The sequence below is a fragment of the Vulpes vulpes genome, chromosome 8 (assembly GCF_048418805.1).
Source record: "Vulpes vulpes isolate BD-2025 chromosome 8, VulVul3, whole genome shotgun sequence".
NCBI lineage: Eukaryota > Metazoa > Chordata > Mammalia > Carnivora > Canidae > Vulpes > Vulpes vulpes.
Window position 1 is genome coordinate 91,424,072 of NC_132787.1, and position 18,866 is coordinate 91,442,937.

Here is an 18,866-nt window from a genome sequence, read left to right on the forward strand (position 1 = left end):
GATATGCAGGCCAGAGGTCAAAAGGATTTAGGCCTTCAGGGTCTGGGCTGCTTAGCTGCCCAGCGGGATGGGATGTCTGCCCCCATCTGTCTGTAAGCCAGTAGGAGGAGGCCTGGCTTCAGGCCTGACATCCCTGCTGAGGTTTGGGGATGGTTTGAACCACCTTCCCCACAGAGCTGCACAGGAAAAATGGAAGAATTCTTTCTATTTGGAGCCTTCCTAGAGGCCTCAATGATCGACCGGAAAAACGGAGACAAGCCAATCACCTTTGAGGTCACCATAGGTGAGTGCCAGGCTCAGAGGGATCTTCAGGCCTGGGGACTGCTCGGTGGTAACAGCTAGGAAGGGAAGCTTTGACCACTTTCCTTCACGTGTCCTCAAGCACCCACACAGCACACAGTGTTCACACGACTGTGCACAAGTGCCCACAGGGTGCCTTAGCTCCACAGGGTAAAGCTGTGTTTGGGACATGGGGGAGAAAGCAGCCTTCCCTGCAGCAGGGAAGGGGGAGAGAGTAGGAATCCAGGCCATGTCCTAGGCTGGCCCTTGAGTCCAGTGGTCATCAGGGCTTCTAGCCAGGTCATTGCTGGGGGTGGGGGACACAGACATCTTCCTCTGGCCAGTGTTCTGTTGTGTCCAAGCTGGTTCAAACTCCTGGCACCTTCCCCACCCCCTGCCTTCCCACTTCCCTCCCACGAACACAAAGCAGCACCCAAATCAGAGGGCAGGAGTATGGGGGTAGGGGGGAAGGATTCTAGGCCCTCTAGTGTCCCATTCTGCCTCCAGGTAACTATGGGAATGAAGTTGATGGCCTGTCAAGGCCCCAGAGGGCTCGGCTTCAGAAGGAGCCTGGGGATGAAGAAGAGGTCGATCTGATCCAGAACTCAAGTGACGATGACGCTGATGAGGGTGGGGACCTGGCCTCCGTGTCCTCCACCCCTCCCATGCGTCCCCAGATCACAGACAGGTGAGTCAGGAGGATGGAGGGTCCTGAGAGGCCCTACCTACTGCCTCCCATCGTCTCATGGCCTGGACCTCCCACCTCCCACCTCCCTGGGTTCCAGCCCTCAACCTCCCACCTCCTCCCCCTCAGGAACTACTTCCATCTACCCTACCTGGAGCGCAAGCCCTGCATCTACATGAAGAGCTGGTGGCCCGACCAGCGCCGCCGCCTCTACAATGCCAACATTATGGATCGCATTGCAGACAAGCTGGTCAGGGCCAGGCGGGGGGAGGGAGGGAGCAGGGGAAGGCAGGGGTGGGGGGTGCTTCAGAGGGCCTTGCCCAGCCTGGAAGCCTCCCCTGCAACACACAAGGCAGTCTGCCCAGCAGGAAAAGCCCCAGCGTTACCTCTGGTCCTGTCCCTGCTCTCATGCCCCAGGAGTGGGTGGAGGGCCCGAGGGCTACATAGAATAGAGTCTGGGAATCTTGGTCCATCCCATCCTGGTGTTCCCTGGAGGAGGCTGGCAACCCCTCTGTCTCTGGCCTGCACCGCACCCCCATCCACCATCTAGTCCTGACCTCTGCCCGGCCCCAGCGAATCCACTGGAACCACAGACCCGTAGCCCAGAGGTGGCTTCTTCCTTCAGGCAGAGACAGAGCCTGGGGCATTGGTAGTTTCTGTATGATGTCAAGACCTGGGCAGGGTGGGGCATGGAACTAGTGAGGGGTCCCCTGATGAATGGGGGGAGACTTCTGGGGAGACTGAGGCAGGGGGCTGTGGGTCAGCATGCACCCTCACTCCTGGTCTGCAGGAAGAAGGCCTGAATGATGTGCAGGAGATGATCAAGACTGAGAAGTCTTACCCTGAGCGTCGCCTCCGGGGTGTCCTGGAGGAGCTCAGCTGTGGCTGCTAGTGAGAGGAAGGGGTCGGGGGGCGAGGGACTGGAAGTGGGGGGCTGAGCAAGGGAGGAAGTGTCTGCAGGCTTGCTGGCAGGTGGCCTCCGCTGAGCACTGCTCCCTTGTTCCCCAGCCGCTTCCTCTCCCTCACCAACAAGGACCAGGGCCACTCATCCCGCACTAGGCTGGACCGGGAGCGCCTCAAGTCCTGCATGCAGGAGCTGGTGAGGACATGCTGGACCACACAGGGGATCAAGGGAGGGTGCCCGAGGCCGAGGGAACAGCTGTCTCTAAGGTCACAGCCACCAGGGCCAGCTCCCTTCGTCATGCAGTGTGTTCTGAGCCCCTCACCACCCCAACCCTCCAACCCCCGCAGGAAAGCATGGGACAGCAGGCCAAGACCCTGCGGGCTCAGGTGAAGAAGCACACGGTGCGGGACAAGCTGAGGCTATGCCAGAATTTCCTGCAGAAGCTGCGCTTCCTGGCAGATGAGGTGCGCCCCCTGTTATCGTGCAGAGAGGGGGTGCCCAGCCCCCAAACCAGAGTGACTGGAGTGGGGAGGTGGTTGCTGCACAGGAAGAGGCTGGACGGGACCACCTAGGAGTCCCCTCTGGTTCTGACAGCCTTTGGGGGACAGAGGAGAACAAGCCATTCATCCTGTCCTGTGTTCTTCCTATGCAATTTGTGGGAGGTGAAGAAGACCCAGCTTTGGGGTCCTCCCCTCTGCAGGCCCAGGCCTGGCCCTCTGGACCCAGAGGGTCAGTCAGGCTCTGGGGCCCTAGCCCCGTGGTGGGACCCCTCCCTTAGCAGCCCCCTCCTGCCTGCCCCCAGCCCCAGCACAGCATCCCCGATGTCTTCATCTGGATGATGAGCAATAACAAGCGCATTGCCTATGCCCGGGTGCCCTCCAAGGACCTGCTCTTCTCCATCGTTGAGGAGGAGCTGGGAAAGGACTGCGCCAAGGTCAAGACGCTCTTCCTCAAGGTACAAAAGGGGAACGAGTCTTGGGAATGAGGTTGGGGCCCAAGGTTGGCATCTGGCTTCTTCCAAGGGATCAGCCTCCTCTTGGAGGGAGCACCCTCCCCCCCATTGCAGCTACTCACAGCAGAGCTGGAGAGAGAATAGGAAGGGGGACGAGGGCCAGATAGCACTGTCCTGCCCATCCCCCTCCATTCTGTTCCCACCATGGTGAGGTGGCTGTGGAGGGACAAGGGCAGCTCTGAATGAGGCCTTTGCCAGGGCCCCCCACTTGTTCCTCACCCCCTGGACCCAACAGCTGACCACAACCCCTCCCCCAGCTGCCAGGCAAGCGGGGCTTCGGCTCAGCAGGCTGGACGGTGCAGGCCAAGCTGGAGCTCTACCTGTGGCTGGGCCTCAGCAAGCAGCGCAAGGACTTCCTGTGCGGGCTGCCCTGTGGCTTCGAGGAGGTCAAGGCAGCCCAGGGCCTGGGCCTGCACTCCTTCCCACCCATCAGCCTGGTCTACACCAGTGAGTGAGGCCCCCTCATCCAGGCCGGGCCTGGCTGCCAGCCCCAGGACATGTGCCAGCAAATCCTGCTGTCATCAGCCTTCCCACACCCCCGGGTCCCCCAACCCCCTGCCCACACCTGCTGCAGCGCAGTCCGGGAGGGCGCCCAAGGGGCCGCCCAGATGTACGTACAGGGAGCCTCAGCTTGCTCTTGCCCACAGAGAAGCAGGCCTTCCAGCTCCGAGCCCACATGTACCAGGCTCGCAGCCTCTTTGCTGCCGACAGCAGTGGCCTCTCAGACCCCTTCGCCCGCGTCTTCTTCATCAACCAGAGTCAGTGCACAGAGGTGAGGGCTCAGGGGAGAAGGGAGGGGCTCTGGCTCAGGGAGTACTGGGAAGCCCTTGAGGGTGTGGGACCCAGAAAACAGATAGGCCAGCACCCCAGATCCTTAGAGAACAGCCTTGCAAGTATCTGTGGGCCCAGAACATACTGGTAAAGGCTTTAAATTGTGATTACGTTCGACACAGAAGAAAGGAAAGGAAAGACATGGTGGGGTGGGGGGGCTTGGGAGCCAGCCTCATGTAGGCCTTCATTTTAAGCTTTTGGGAAGAGTCAGGGAACATGACCCTCCTGTCCCCGGAGTCCCTGGAAGTCACAGTGATTTGGGTGACTCCTGCTCATGTACGTGCCCACACACCACCACCTATTACCCATATCCCCCCTGCCCCACGCTGCAGGTGCTGAATGAGACCCTGTGCCCCACCTGGGACCAGATGCTGGTATTTGACAACCTGGAGCTTTATGGTGAAGCCCATGAGTTGAGGGATGATCCCCCTATCATTGTCATCGAGATCTATGACCAGGACGCCATGGTATGGACAGGCTCCAGCCCCAGGGCTCCTCAGTCAGGGTGCTTGCTGGGAAGCTGGGAGTTGCGGGGGACCAGACCCTCCAGCAGACCCTCCTCCTCCTGCCCTGTTACTGCAGCCTGACCCCTTCCCGATCCTGGGGGCCTCTGGGATCTCAGGAAACAGCTAGGCCAGAGTGTCCACACATCCTGCCACAGATAGGCCCAGCTCAGGCCCAGAGTCATCAAGACATGTGCCAGCAAGCTCTGCTGTCATTAGCCTTCCCACACCCCCGGGTCCCCCAACCCCCTGCCCACACCTGCTGCAGTCAGTAACAGCCTCACAGCTCTCCATGGAAACTCTGGAGTAGAGAAGCAAAGGATTGAGATGACCCTTCCAGAGCTGGGGGGCCACCCCTCCAGCTACTGGGATACTCTGAGAGCTCTGGACTAGACGTGGGAAGATTTCATTGCTAGTCCTGAGTCCTGCATCTGCCATTCACTGCCAGCATGGCCTTGAGCAGGTCTGTGATGGGCCCAAGACTTGGTCTTCCCCATCTGTAGAATGAGGTGATCACACCTGCCCCTTAGCTCCTGAGGCTGTGGTGAGGACTGAATGAGATCCCAGGTGTGAAGAATATCCACAGTAAACTCAAGCGCTGGGAGGCCACCTGGGTTATTTGTCATGTCAGGGCAAAGCCGACTTCATGGGCCGGACCTTTGCCAAGCCCCTGGTGAAGATGGCCGACGAGGCGTACTGCCCACCCCGCTTCCCACCCCAGCTCGAGTACTACCAAATCTACAGAGGCAATGCCACGGCTGGGGATCTGCTGGCTGCCTTCGAGCTGCTGCAGGTGGGGCCACAGGGAAGGGCACTGGGGCCGGGGGCTGCCCTCCTCCCCATCCTGCCGTGAGGCCAGTTTCACCAAAACTGTGGCACTGCAGCGTGGTTCTCGGGGACCTGGGGCATCGGCCCCTGGCTCCCCATAGCACCTGACAAATACCTCATGGGGAAGGAGAGTGTGACACTATGACTCCCATCCCCCAGATTGGGCCAGCAGGGAAGGCGGACCTGCCACCCATCAACGGCCCTGTGGACATGGACCGAGGTCCCATCATGCCCGTGCCTGTGGGCATCCGGCCCGTGCTCAGCAAATACCGAATCGAGGTGCGTGAGGGCTCAGTGGGGATCTTCCGGTCCCTGCCCTGGACAGGCCCTGCTGCGTTCTGGCTTCCTTGCCCCTTCACTCTCCTCCCATCCAGGCTCACGTGCACACACTCCACCACGGGCATCAGGAGGTCTCCAGCAACCTCAGACCACTCCTCATTTTTCAGACAAGGAGACTGAAGTCCTCGGGAGGGAAGTGACCTGTCCAAGTCACACCCAGAGCCAGCGGCAGAGCCAGGCTCCTACCCTTGCAGTGCCTGCCCGTTCTGCCCCAAGTCCAGAACCTTCCCCAGCCTTCCTGTCTGTGTCCCCATGCCCACCCAAAGCCCCGAAGCCCCTTGAGGACACTGGCCTCTCATCAGTTCCCCTGGCCCTGCCTCTCCTAACTCGCTGCCCACCCTCAATGGGCCCCACTGACTGAGGGGCTCTCCTCTCCCCCCACCCCAGGTGCTCTTCTGGGGCCTGAGAGACCTGAAGCGGGTGAACCTGGCCCAGGTGGACCGGCCGCGGGTGGACATCGAGTGTGCAGGAAAGGGAGTGCAGTCGTCCCTGATCCACAATTACAAGAAGAACCCCAACTTCAATACCCTCGTCAAGTGGTTTGAAGTGGTGGGTGCAGGCCCCAGGCAGAGCCAGACAGAACTGGGTGCAGCTGGTATGGCCGGGGTGGGTGGCTCCTCTGTTCCCTCCTTGATCCCAGGATGCACTTGGTCAACACCCCAGGACCTCCCAGAGAACGAGCTGTTGCACCCGCCCCTGAACATCCGAGTGGTGGACTGCCGGGCCTTCGGCCGCTACACCCTGGTGGGCTCCCATGCCGTCAGCGCTCTGCGGCGATTCATCTACAGGCCCCCAGACCGCTCAGCCCCCAACTGGAACACCACGGGTATGGCCACACCCCGAAGCCCAGGCCTGGCTCCATCAGCCCACGGGAGCAGCTCCTGCCCACAGTCCAGGCCTCGAGGCTGCCAGCTGGCTACCCAGGGGTTTCCCCGAGTGGGCATGAGGGAGGCCAGGGGACGCCCCATCCTGGGGGCCAAGCTACCTTTGGCTGCCCATCACTCTGGAGCAGAGAAAGAGCCAGAGCCAGACACGTTCTTCAAGGGCCGGAGGGCAGATGGCTTCCTCTGCTGTTCTATGGATGAGGCCCAGGCCTCCCTTCTAGCCTCCCTCCCGGCCCAGCCTCCACTGTTTGACTCCACAGCAGCTCAGCCTTCTCTCTGGCTCATTTTCTCCCTCTCCTTATGCCTATCTTTTCTCTCTCAACTGCCCTGTCCCTCCCTCTTCCCTCAGAAAGCTCCAGGATCAGCTTTAGGCCCCTGGTCCTTCTGGCCACCTCTGATTCTCACTCTCATTCCTGTTCTTCCCTGTCTGTCTGCTTGTCCGTCTCTCTGTACAGTCAGGCTCCTCCGGGGTGGCCGTGTGCTGTGCAATGGGGGCCCCTCCTCTCACCCCACAGGGGAAGTCGTGGTGAACATGGAGCCAGAGGTGCCTGTCAAGAAGCTGGAGACCATGGTGAAGCTGGACGCGGTAAGGCGCATAACGTCAGCCCCACGCTAGGGGGGCACCTGTGACACTTCGCAGGAGCAGGGCCGCCTCCTTTGGCATGTCATGGTCGAGGGCTAAGCCTGCCTACATCTGCAAGCAGTCCATCCTAGCTCTGTTGCACCTGCCCCTGAATGCAAGACTGTCAGTTCTGCATGAACAGCAGTGTTCTTTCCAGAGACTGCCTGGTTTTTCATCCCAGCAATTCACAAACAAGCCTCCCTAGGCCCGGGCTGGGGAGAGATTTCTGGGTGGAAGCTCCTTATGCCTCTTGGTTTGGAGACTAGGGCCATTTATCTGCCAGAGAGATGCCTGTCATCTGGGATTTAGATGCAGAGCTGGTGTCTGCAGGGCAGGGTGGGCCAGATGTGGGCTTCCTCCCTGCCACATTCTCTCCACCCCACTCCTGACCTCAAGTCTTTTACACAGCTGGGGCACCTCCCAGCTTCTGAGGTCTGAGCTCAGTCTGAAATGACCTTCCCTTGGCCCACAGTCCTTGACCCCGGAGGGTCCCGGGCAGTTGGCTGAGTTAGCAGGGAGCATGGGTCTGAGGAAAGGGGAGCAGATGAAGGATGGGGCTGGCTTACAGCCCTACCATGGCACTGCCAGGAAAGCCCACTGCTGCAGGGCTATGCCTGGAGATGCCAGGCCCCCTCAGCTCCCAGCTTCCTGAACTTCTCCCTGCGGGCTCCTCCTGAGGCCAGGGGAGAGCCCCCTAACTTCAGACCATCAGTGAAAAAGATAGAAGACAGCATGAACCTGAGCTTCCCCCTCATCACCCCGGCCCTGGACTCTGGTGGGGATGTTTTCACCAGGGTCCTCTTCAGCTATGCAGTTATCTGTGCATCCACTGAAGTTTTCAGGCTCTTGCCCTAGTAAGGGGGGACAGTAGAGTGGCAGTTGACCTTGTCTAGCTAGCATTACTGAGCTCCTGTTGCATACAGGTCAGCTTCCCTGTCCAACCCTGAATGCCCATTGAAAATATCTGGGAAGTTTGCAGCCATGCAGGTGCCTGGCCCCCACATTTAGACTCAGGAGAGACCTGGAACTGATCATTTGTAACCACCCCCCACCCCGTGAGTCTAACACGCAGTCAGGGTGGAGAACCACCACCCTCAAAGGGCTATTGTAGGGGGGACGCCTGGGTGGCTCAGCAGTTTAGTGCTGACTTCAGCCCAGGGTATGATCCTGGAGACCTGGGATCGAGTCCCACATCGGGCTCCCTGCATGGAGCCTGCTTCACCCTCTGCCTGTGTCTCTGCCTCTCTTTCTCTCTATATTTCTCATGAATAAATAAATAAAAAACTTTTAAAAAGAAAAAAAAAGAAGGGCTGTGGGGAAACATCTATGAAGCAGACCTCTTGCAGGTTCACCAGGCAGTGTGCTCTTGTCAGCGCTAAGCCCACAGAGCACAGGGGCTCCCACAGTGAACATCCCCGCATGAACTCCCTCTCTGCTCTCGCTTTATCCTCTCCTCTTCTCTCTTTCCCCTCATCTCCTCTCCTCTCCTGGCTGGGTGGCTGCCTACCACTTCAGGCCCCTGGGGGCTAATTTTGTCCCCATCTCTTTGGTTCCCCTCCACAGACTTCTGATGCTGTCATCAAGGTGGATGTGGTGAGTGTGGGGCCATCTGGGGGCTTTGGGGAGAGAGGACCCTGCAGTGGCAGAGGATAGCAGGCCAAGAGGTGCTGCATCAGGGACTGAGCCACTCCCCAGGCCCTGGATGCTCGGGGTCAGTACCTTCCTCCAAAGAGGCAGAGGGAGAGAACCATTCAGGCAGCAAAGCCCTCGAGAGACAGTTATGTCCTGGCCAGCAGCTCAAACTGGCGAGTCATGACCCTCTCTGGGTACCTTCCTCCACAAAACAGGGCCCTTTGACACTGGTGACCTCAAGGAGCCTCATGGAGTCTAGGGCTTCCCAGAAGTAAATAGTTAAAATAGATGGGGAACCCTTGGATGGCCCAGGGCTCAGAGAATGTCCAGGGAGCAGGGCTGTATGCAGGACTCTGGACCTGGCCAACCCTCCAGGCTGACGAGGAGAAGGAGAAGAAAAAGAAGAAGAAGGGCAATGCAGAAGAGCCAGAGGAAGAGGAGCCAGATGAGAGCATGCTGGACTGGTGGTCCAAGTACTTTGCTTCCATCGATACCATGAAGGAGGTGAGGCCTTGGGCTTGGGCTGGGGAGCTGAGAAGGAATAGGGCTGGGGGAGATGACCCCAACTCCACATCGGCCCCTCTTTCCCATTCCCCACCAGAGCCAGTTTCCCCCACTCCATTAACATGAGCTGGGAACAGACTTGTCTCACACCCTTGAAGTTCTAGCTCAGGACCCACCTTTTCCGAGATGGCGGTCCAGTCTACCTTCTCTGCCTAGGCTTTCTCTTGTCTTCACTCATCTTCACTCACTTCACTCACACCACAAACACCTCCTGAGTATATGTGATGAGTCAGACACCATCCTAGGTACTGTGGAGGCCAAAGATAAGTCCATAACCTGCCCTAAGGAGCCCTCATGGACATGTCAGCTGACATAGTGTGATGACAAAGGCAGATCCCAATGCCTGGGGGAGTCAGAGAAGGCTTCACAGGGAAGGTGACCTTTGAGGAAGAGGAGAAACACGTGCAGAGGCCAAAAGGGAGCAATGATTTCTTAGTAGGACTTGTACCTCTTTATGTTGCTTTGTTCTACACATCTCAGCCATTTTTTTTTTTTTAAGATTTTATTTATTCATTCATGAGAGACAGGCAGAGGGAGAAGCAGGCTCCATGCAGGGAGCCTGACGTGGGACTCGATCCCGGGTCTCCAGGATCACGCCCCAGACCAAAGGCAGCGCTAAACCACTGAGCCACTGGGGCTGCCTGGTAAAATACCTTTTAAAGGTGTATTATGGTTATAGTATGAAAAGAAGAGCTTAGAGAAACACAAATATTTGCTGATGAAGTCATGTAAGATTTGCTTCCAGATAGGAGGAAGAGTAGAGAAGGGTATGGATAGGCTAAAACAGCCATGGGTTAGTACCTCTTTATGTTGCTTTGTTCTACACATCTCAGCCATTGTGGCTATGGAATGTTCTTCCCCTACTGGATGCATGTAGCTTCTTCTTCCTGAGGCTGATCGCACATTCCAGAAGCTGCATTTCTCTTCTTCCACCTCTGTCTCTCTCCACCCAGATCAGGGCATTCCCTGCCTTACCGACTGACCAGGAGGGGCTTGTGCCTCAGTAGGACCTGAGCTGATCCAGACACCCTCTCTCCCCAGGTCCTTTCTGTGACCCAGGCTATATGTGATGTTTACTTTCCACATTAGGTTAGTCAGCTAAGCTGCTGTAGCAAGTTAGAGTAGTGTGAACAAGACCGAAACTTCTTTCTTTCTCACATAATGTCTCAGAGAGTGGTGTTAGGCTGATAGGGGGACATAATGGAGGTAAGCACCAAGACCCTGCCGCTTGTTGCTGGCATCTGTGTGGTTAGAGGTGGCTCAGCCTCAGGTCCTAATACCAGAGCACAGGAAGGGATAAAATAGAAGAAGAGGAAGCGTACTCCTTCCCTCTTGAGGGGCCAGCCTGGAGGTTGCACATACCACTTCCACTCATGTTGGCCAGAATCTAGACTCCATATCTACACTTAGCTGCAAAGGAGGCTGGGAAATGTAATCTCTAGCTACATGCCTGTGTGTCCAGAAAAGCTTCTAAAGAGCAGGAGGTTGCCTTGGGCGGGGGGGGTCCCTAGTCGTACCTTCTCCCACCATCATCTCCTGGATTCAAGCTGCCCAGGCTGGAGCTCCAAGGGGCTGCCTATTGTCTCATCTCTACTCCTGTCATTTGCACAGGTTGCCACCAAGTGGCGCCTTAATGGAAACCCCGAGGTTTGGTTTCCAGCAGGTAGGGTGGACTGTGGGGAAAGAACATTAAAACACATTTTCTGATTCCGTTATACTTGTCTACATTTTAAAAAGTATAATACCACTAAGAATCGACATTAAAAGGCATTTTATTTTTAAATGATATACAATTTAAAGGCATATCATACACATCATAAACTTTTTTTAACCCACTTTACACAGAGCACATGATGAGTTTGAACCCCAATCAGAAAGTGTTTCTGTTTCCTTTTTTTAAAAGATTTTATTTGTTCATTTGAGAGAGAGCGAGCATGAGCCAGGGGTGAAGGGGGTATAGGGGGAGGGGCAGAGGGAGAAGGAGAAGCAGAATCCATACTAAGCTGGGAGCCCTAAGCAGGACTTGATCCCAGGACCCCGGGGCCATGACCTAAGTCAAGGGCAGACGCTTAACCAACTGAGCCACACAGGTGTCCCAAAAGAGTTTGTTTCTAAGTCCTTAAGACTATTCTCAGACCGCAGTGTGGGGTCAAAAGACCCCTCCCCAAGAAGCCCACCTTCCCTTCCCTTCACCTCATCTTTTGGCAGCAACTTCGGCAGCAAGAGGTCTCAGGCACTGACGTGGAGGAGAAGGAGGAGGTGGACAACACCGAGGGTGAGCCTGGGACCTGGGTCTCTGCCTCCCCTCCTTCCCCCAGAGGGCTGGCTCTCCTGCCCACCACGCCACTATCATCAGTAGCCGTGGCAGCTGCAGGCAGCTATCACCAGCCATCTCTGGGCACCAAGAGCGGGCGTAGGGCCTCAACTAGGGTGGCTTGTGTTTGAACCAGTTCAGCAGCCACAGACATTTAGAGCCACGGAACATCAGAGCTGGAAGGGAGCTCAGAGCTCCAGCATCTTCCAGACCCTTTCCATGGAACACTGATGATAATGGGTCTTCCAAGGGGAAAAGAGGATTCTTTGGTCAAATGGATTAAACAGGTCTTTAGGCACAGGACTTCCCAGTCCTTTAATATACAAACGTGATGATAAGTCTCTAAATGGAAGTTACAATGTACAAGATTTCCCAGCTTATCTGACCACAATGTACCCTTGCTCCTAAAACATTCCAAGAACATCTACAGCTGGTGTCCCACTGAACGAAGCTTGGGAAATGCTGATATGGAACAGCCCTCTTAATGTGACAGACAAGCAGACTGAGGCCAGAGAGGAGAGTGAGCTGCACGGTGCTGACTCAAGACCCATGCTCCTTCTGTGCTCTACCCTGCCAGAGGGCGTGACAGCAGTCTTCATACACTGTCCCAGTGTGGCTTTATTGGTGCCCTGCCCCCGTGTGAGGCAGGCATGCCAGGGAGCACTGTCTGCAGTTTACGAATGAGCACACAGAGCCCTGAGAAATTAAATTAACAAAATAAATTAGCAGTGGATCTGGCTCTCCAACCCCGAACTTCCTGCTCCATCACTTCTGCCCCCAAACTGACCTGGGCCTCCTTTTCTGGTTCTGGCCAGGCCTGAAGGGACCGATGAAGGTCAAGGAGAAGGCAAAGGCAGCAAAGGAAGAGAAGAAAAAGAGAACCCAGGGCCCCGGCGCCGGCCAGGGGTCTGAAGTCCCTGAGAAGAAGAAACCCAAGATTGATGAGCTGAAGGTGAGGGTCTGGGAACAGACTGACCAGGAGCGTGGGGTCATGCCTGGGGCAGGAAGTGGCAGGTGGGGTGAGATGGAGGCCAGTGGTCATGGCCTGTCCCCCCGACGGCCTCGCCCTGCTCAGGTGTACTCCAAGGAGCTGGAGTCCGAGTTCGACAACTTTGAGGACTGGCTGCACACTTTCAACCTGCTGCGGGGCAAGACGGGAGATGACGAGGACGGCTCCACTGAGGAGGAGCGCATCGTGGGCAGGTTCAAGGTCAGGCGAAGGCCCTGAACCCTGAGCCTCCCCCCCACCAGCTCTTCTCCCCACCCCAAGCCCCAAGCCCCAAGCCGGGGGCTGACAGTCAAGTGGAACCGTTAGCTATACTGATTAGCAAAATACGAAAATATTTCCGTGCTGATTATAAAAGAGCATCTGCCCTGAGTGTCCCACCTCCAACATTGCCCTGGCCACTCCCTCCAGAACCCCCAGACCTCCCTCTGACACAAGTGGCTGAAGGGTTAGGACCCTGAGCAGCAGGGTGCTGTTTTGAATGCACCCCTGCCGTGCCTATGGGAACTGAACTGCACCCTGACCACCTTGCCTTGCCCCAGGGCTCCCTCTGCGTGTACAAAGTGCCACTCCCAGAGGACGTGTCCCGGGAAGCCGGCTACGACCCCACCTATGGCATGTTCCAGGGCATTCCCAGTAATGACCCCATCAATGTGCTGGTCCGAGTCTATGTGGTCAGGGTAAGACTCCCCCCTCAGATCTCTCCCCACAGTCTCCCAGGCCCCTTACGCAGGAGGAGCTAAAGCAGTGGCAAAGTGATAGCCCCAACTGAGAGACACCAGGAAGGTCATCTGATCTAGTTCCCACCTTTTTCTTTTTAAAGATTTTATTTATTTATTTGAGAGAGAGAGAAGGAAAGGGAGAGAGCATGAGTGGAGGGGGGAGCAGAGGGGGAAGGAGAAGCAGGCTTCCCTCCAGAGCAGGGAGACCCATGCGGAGCTCAATGCCGGGACCCTGGGATCATGACCTGGGCCGAAGCCAGCGGCTTAACCCACTGAGCCACCCAGGCGCCTCGGTTCCCACCTTTTATAGAGGAGGAAGCCAAGAGACCTGAGACAGGCAGTGTGACTTGCCCAGGGTCCCGCAGCAAGTCTCCCGTCTCTGGTTCAGCGCTCCCACCCTTTGCCATCATGGGACCGTCAGGGAGGGCGCGAGTGCACTGGAAGGTGAGCTGGGTGTGTGGGGAGCCTGCTCAGGAGCACCTTGCCCCCATCCCAGGCCACGGACCTGCACCCCGCAGACATCAACGGCAAAGCAGACCCCTACATCGCCATCCGGCTGGGCAAGACAGACATCCGGGACAAGGAGAACTACATCTCTAAGCAGCTCAACCCTGTCTTTGGGAAGTAAGACCCCCTGGTGTCCCACATGCCGCCCCTCCTGCCCACCCCGCTTCCCCAGCCGGCCCTCCACCCACCCCACCCAGCCCTGCCCTTCCGCCTTCCTGACCCCCACCCCTACCCCGCCAGGTCCTTTGACATTGAGGCCTCCTTCCCCATGGAATCCATGCTGACGGTGGCCGTGTACGACTGGGACCTGGTCGGCACCGACGACCTCATTGGGGAAACCAAGATTGACCTGGAAAACCGCTTCTACAGCAAGCACCGCGCCACCTGCGGCATCGCCCAGACCTACTCCATGTGCGTGGGGCGGAGCGGAGACGGGGCGGGGCGAGAGCGGGGCGGGCGGGGGCGGGGGCGGGGCGAGGGCGGGGATGGGGCGGGGCGAGAGCGGGGCGGGCGGAGGCGGGGGCGGGGCGAGGACAGAGGCGGGGCAGGGCGGGGGCGGGGCGGGGCGAGGGCGGGGCGAGGGCGGGACAGGAGGGGGTGGGTGGGATGGGGCGGGCCGAGGACGGAGATGGGCGGGGAGAGGGCGGGGCACGACTGGGGCGGGGCGGGGCGGTGATGGGGCGGGGCCGGAGGTGGAGCCGGGCCGGGCCTGGGCGCTTCTGCAGTGTCTTGCCTCTGAAAATATGATTCAGGAATTGATTTGGGAAGGTGGCTCTATTATGGTTTCTGCCCCAGGCCAGGCCTTCTTCCATGGATTGTAAGACGAGGCGAGAGCCAGAGGATTCCGGGGCAGAGGAGGCAGGGCAAGGAGAGAACAGTGGGCTGGGAGGAGAGGTGGCACTGCTATGCAAAATCCACTGGGGACCTGGCCAGCCTCTGCACTGACAGGCTGTGTGAATCTGGTCACATCCCTAACCTCTCTCGTTATCAGTGTCTTCATGGAAGTCTTTGAAGTACCGGAGGAAAGGGCATAGTTGGGAATGGGCTGGGCTGCATTGGGGGATGCTGAAAGCTCATCCTTGAGACACTGGGCATATGAGGCTAGGGCCTTGGGGTAGGAGGGAGCAGCCCCCAGCAACCCTATCTCAGGTGGGGCCCACATGCTGACTCAAGGCAGCAGCCAATTTAAGGGAACTGGTTGGAACCAGTTACAGCCTGGGGATGGGCCCAGCCCCACCCTGAGCCCCACGAAGCCTGTGTGCCCCTCCCACAGACATGGCTACAATATCTGGCGGGACCCCATGAAGCCCAGCCAGATTCTGACCCGCCTCTGCAAGGAGGGCAAAGTGGATGGCCCCCACTTTGGGCCCCCCGGGAGAGTGAAGGTGTCCAACCGCGTCTTCACTGGGCCCTCCGAGATCGAGGACGAGAATGGTAATAGGGCACTGGACACAGCCACGGGGCCTCAGAGGCCAAGAGGAACCCACACATCCCTGGGGCAGGATCTTGAGGTCTAGACTGGGGTCTCCTTAGACCCTCTGCCCATCAGCCTAGAGTCCCATTCCTGTCTGGCCAGCCTCTGCCCTTCCACCCCATCCTACAGGGCACCTGCCCACTTGTTGTCTTCTTTCTCCATCTCAGAATTCCTGTGGGGTAGGATGGTTCTCCCCATTCTGCAGAGAAGGACACTGAGACCCAAAGTGTTTCAGTGACTTGCCCAAGGTCACATAGCTTTTCAGAGGCAGAATGAGAGGTGGGCCCAGATCCCTCTGACTCCAAGCCCTGGGCTCTCACCATTCCTTTGTGCACGTGGCGCTTCCCAGAGAATTGGGAGGCATGTGTGCTGTGGAACCCTTGCTGACCACCTTCAGGATGCTGGGCCAAGAGGTGGATTCTTGCCGTCCCCGCCCTCACAGCCTAGCAGGATTCTCTACTCAGGTTTCCCAGGCAGAGCAAACCCCAAAACACAAGTCTCTCTGGGCCCTGTGGGGCAGCTGAGAACTTGGGCAAGCCAATTGTCCCCCTGTGCCTCAGTTTCCCCAATAGTAAAAAGGAGATGGGATGGACAGGTGATGGCTCAGGGGCCTCTTTGTGCCCCTGAGTCTAGCCTAGCACAGGTTTCTTATTCTGCTGAGGCTGTGTGTGCAACTGACCCACCGGCACCCGCAGGTCAGAGGAAGCCCACAGAAGAGCACGTGGCACTGTCTGCCCTAAGGCACTGGGAGGACATCCCCCGTGTGGGCTGCCGCCTCGTGCCCGAACATGTGGAGACTCGGCCGCTGCTCAACCCTGACAAGCCAGGCATCGAGCAGGTGACACTTACCTGGCTGAGATCTGAGGTTCTTTGCTATCTGGGATCAGGGTGTCCCCACCTGAGCCCATAAAAATGGATCCTCATACTGTTTGCTACATGTCCAAAAGCCTGGCAGGCACTTCCCCACCATGGCCTTTCGCAGCAACTCTGGTGGTGTGTGTCTTTGCTCTAAGTGAGAGTCACATCAGCTCAGGTGCAGCCCTCAGGGGTCTCCCTTAGAAGCTGTGATTGGCTATTGGTGATGTCATAGGAACTCTGGCATCCAAGGATGAAAATTGATGAACTGGGTCCTGAGGGAACAAAGGTTGGTGGGGGGTAGCTGGCCTTCCGGGGCAGGGGGAGTCCATTGGGAGACCTGCCATGCCCCCTCTTCCGCAGGGCCGCCTGGAGCTGTGGGTGGATATGTTCCCCATGGACATGCCAGCACCCGGCACACCACTGGACATCTCCCCTCGGAAGCCCAAGAAGTGAGCTTCTGGGGCCCAGCACCATTGCCTTCCTCTCCCCACCCCTCCCACCTCTCCATGACCTTCCTTCCTGTAGGGGCCCCAGACTCAGATCACCCACATCACCGTGGTCAGTGGTGCTTCCCCTGTGGCCTTGTGGGGGGAACAGAGCAACCCATGGAGAGAGCAGTGGGGTCTGCCCTGGGTGGGTCCCCTTTTCCGAGGCAGAGCCACACCCCCAGTGTGCCCTAGGTGAGGCGTGAGGAGATCACTCATCAGCACCGCCCAGTGGACTTTCATCCTCCCAGTGGCACTACCCCGGAGCCTGCTCTGTGTTGGCCCCACTCCAGGCTGTCATTAACTCTGCCAGGTTTTATTTAAAACTCCTGCGGAGGAGATAGGCAGGAGTGAGTGCCCAGAAAGGGGCGGGGGGCGGGGGGGTGGGTAGAGTGGAAAGAGGACCAGGGGCAAACTGCCTCCCTCTCCCACGTGGCCCTGGCCAGGTCACACGGCCTCCCGGGGTCCTCGGCTTTCCCATCTGTAAAGTGGCAGAATGGCGTTGCTGCCAGTTCTGACACCCGTGGTGCCTGGAACCAGGGCCTGGATGGGGAAGTAGCACAGGTCCCACAATCAGAGCGGCCCCATGTTTATTTCAAGATGGCAATATCTAAATTCTTAATTTTTAAAAAGATTTTATTTATTCGATAGAGGTCATAAGCACACAAGCAGGGGGAGGGGCAGAGGGAGAGAAGCAGACTCCCCACTGAGCAGGGAGCCCTATGTGGGTCCTGGGATCATGACCTGAGCTGAAAGCAGAGGCTTAACTGACTGAGCCACCCAGGTGCCCCTAAATTCTTAATTTTAAATAAGGGGTCCCACATTTCCATTTTGTACTGGGTCCTACAAATTAGCAAATTCTGCCTGGAATTGCCTCCAGGTCTGTCATAAGTGTGCTGTCCCAGGGCCGGCCACTAGTGGACACTTCACCCCATGGTGTCATCGGGGACTCAGGGTAAACTTGGGAATGCCATGGACCACATGCCAAGTAACGTGGAGGGGGTCACTCAACCTCACTCCGAATGGTTGAAATGTAACCACCGATTTATAATAACAAGTAAACTTCAAGTGGAAAAATCCTCTTCAAGGACAAAGACATAAAGGAAACCAGATTCCTTGGGAGTCCACTGCCAGCAGCTGGGTTTAAATACACATTTGTGTTAGAACTGGAGTGCCTTCTGGCCTCTGGAGACCGAGATTGAGTTCAGCCACCCCCCAATAGTGGCCCTGCCCCTCCGGAGCTGGGTCAGCCTCCCTGTCTAGGGGTGTGCTCTGGGTTCTGGCGTGGCAGCCAGACAGGCTTCCCCTAGGCCCTCCTGACAGCAGCCAGGCTGGCTGGTGACCCTGTCTCTCCCTCACCCAGGGCCCCAACATCCCCCTGTTCCCTCAGCTCCCCCTCCTTGCCCCCTTCCCTGAATTGTCTCTCTCCACCCCAATCTGGGCCAAGGCCTCATGCTCACCTTGAGTCCCCAGGACTCCCCTTGGTGACCTGCCCCATCTATGCCCAAGACCCTGGGACAGCCCCTACCCCCAGATTGCGAGCCAGCCTCTCCCCTGCCCAGGTACGAGCTCCGGGTCATCGTGTGGAACACGGACGAGGTGGTCCTGGAGGACGATGACTTCTTTACTGGGGAGAAGTCCAGCGACATTTTTGTGCGGGGGTGGGTGAGGGCCCCTGACAGGGTTGGGGGGCCCTGGGCTGGGTGAGCCCACCTTTCTGGGGGCAGGAGAGGAGGGAAGGGGCCCGCTGCAGGTGGCTGCAGGTCTGGAGCTGATGGCCCCGGCAGGTGGCTGAAGGGCCAGCAGGAGGACAAGCAGGACACGGATGTCCACTATCACTCCCTCACCGGCGAGGGCAACTTCAACTGGCGCTACCTGTTCCCCTTCGACTATCTGGCCGCCGAGGAAAAGATTGTCATCTCCAAGAAGGAGTCCATGTTCTCCTGGGACGAGACGGAGTACAAGATCCCCGCGCGGCTCACCTTGCAGATCTGGGACGCCGACCACTTCTCCGCGGACGATTTCCTGGGTGCAGGGCTGGGGAACGGAGGGGGCGGGCAGGGGAGCCCACCCTGGGGGGCGGGGGGTCCACCAGGCCCAGCCTGCCAGAGCTGACTCCAGGGCTGCCACAGGGGCCATCGAGCTGGACCTGAACCGGTTCCCCCGGGGCGCGAAGACAGCCAAGCAGTGCACCATGGAGATGGCCACGGGGGAGGTGGACGTGCCCCTGGTTTCCATCTTCAAGCAGAAGCGCGTCAAAGGCTGGTGGCCGCTCCTGGCCCGCGATGAGAATGATGAGTTCGAGCTCACGGTGGGGACCGCCACTGCTTGGGCAGAGGGCAGGCCTGGGCCGGGCTAGGGTGCGGAGGGTCCCGGCGCCTGGCCTGAGGGCTGAGATCCTTCTGTTCCTTTCTGCA

General features: G+C 58.0%; 2 protein-coding genes across 14 annotated transcripts in view; one reads left to right on the forward strand and one right to left on the reverse strand.

The window, feature by feature from the left end:
• The window catches only part of OTOF (otoferlin), a 215,659-nt gene that overhangs the window by 193,636 nt on the left and 3,157 nt on the right, over positions 1–18,866 (forward strand). For 5 of the 12 annotated variants that reach the window (XM_072767470.1, XM_072767469.1, XM_072767463.1 and 2 more), the window contains 29 exons: positions 175–283; positions 787–967; positions 1,094–1,214; positions 1,755–1,855; positions 1,973–2,063; positions 2,216–2,332; positions 2,671–2,823; positions 3,138–3,327; positions 3,528–3,652; positions 4,044–4,178; positions 4,846–5,007; positions 5,202–5,321; positions 5,769–5,930; positions 6,045–6,207; positions 6,781–6,851; positions 8,451–8,480; positions 8,895–9,023; positions 11,292–11,358; positions 12,213–12,349; positions 12,473–12,607; positions 12,946–13,083; positions 13,622–13,749; positions 13,873–14,043; positions 14,906–15,066; positions 15,802–15,944; positions 16,325–16,413; positions 18,012–18,110; positions 18,237–18,478; positions 18,582–18,760. In XM_072767470.1, the coding sequence (XP_072623571.1) occupies positions 175–283; positions 787–967; positions 1,094–1,214; positions 1,755–1,855; positions 1,973–2,063; positions 2,216–2,332; positions 2,671–2,823; positions 3,138–3,327; positions 3,528–3,652; positions 4,044–4,178; positions 4,846–5,007; positions 5,202–5,321; positions 5,769–5,930; positions 6,045–6,207; positions 6,781–6,851; positions 8,451–8,480; positions 8,895–9,023; positions 11,292–11,358; positions 12,213–12,349; positions 12,473–12,607; positions 12,946–13,083; positions 13,622–13,749; positions 13,873–14,043; positions 14,906–15,066; positions 15,802–15,944; positions 16,325–16,413; positions 18,012–18,110; positions 18,237–18,478; positions 18,582–18,760 (3,849 nt within the window). Of the gene's footprint in view, positions 1–174; positions 284–786; positions 968–1,093; positions 1,215–1,754; positions 1,856–1,972; positions 2,064–2,215; positions 2,333–2,670; positions 2,824–3,137; positions 3,328–3,527; positions 3,653–4,043; positions 4,179–4,845; positions 5,008–5,201; positions 5,322–5,768; positions 5,931–6,044; positions 6,208–6,720; positions 6,852–8,450; positions 8,481–8,894; positions 9,024–11,291; positions 11,359–12,212; positions 12,350–12,472; positions 12,608–12,945; positions 13,084–13,621; positions 13,750–13,872; positions 14,044–14,905; positions 15,067–15,801; positions 15,945–16,324; positions 16,414–18,011; positions 18,111–18,236; positions 18,479–18,581; positions 18,761–18,866 lie in introns of all 12 variants that reach the window. The other 7 variants (XM_072767468.1, XM_072767467.1, XM_072767459.1 and 4 more) reach the window with 3 other exon arrangements.
• Positions 17,068–18,866, reverse strand: part of DRC1 (dynein regulatory complex subunit 1) — a 44,542-nt gene continuing 42,743 nt past the window's right edge. For both annotated transcript variants that reach the window (XM_072767473.1, XM_072767475.1), the window contains exon 18: positions 17,068–18,861. The gene's annotated coding sequence lies outside the window, so the exon portion shown is untranslated. The remainder of the gene's footprint in view (positions 18,862–18,866) is intronic.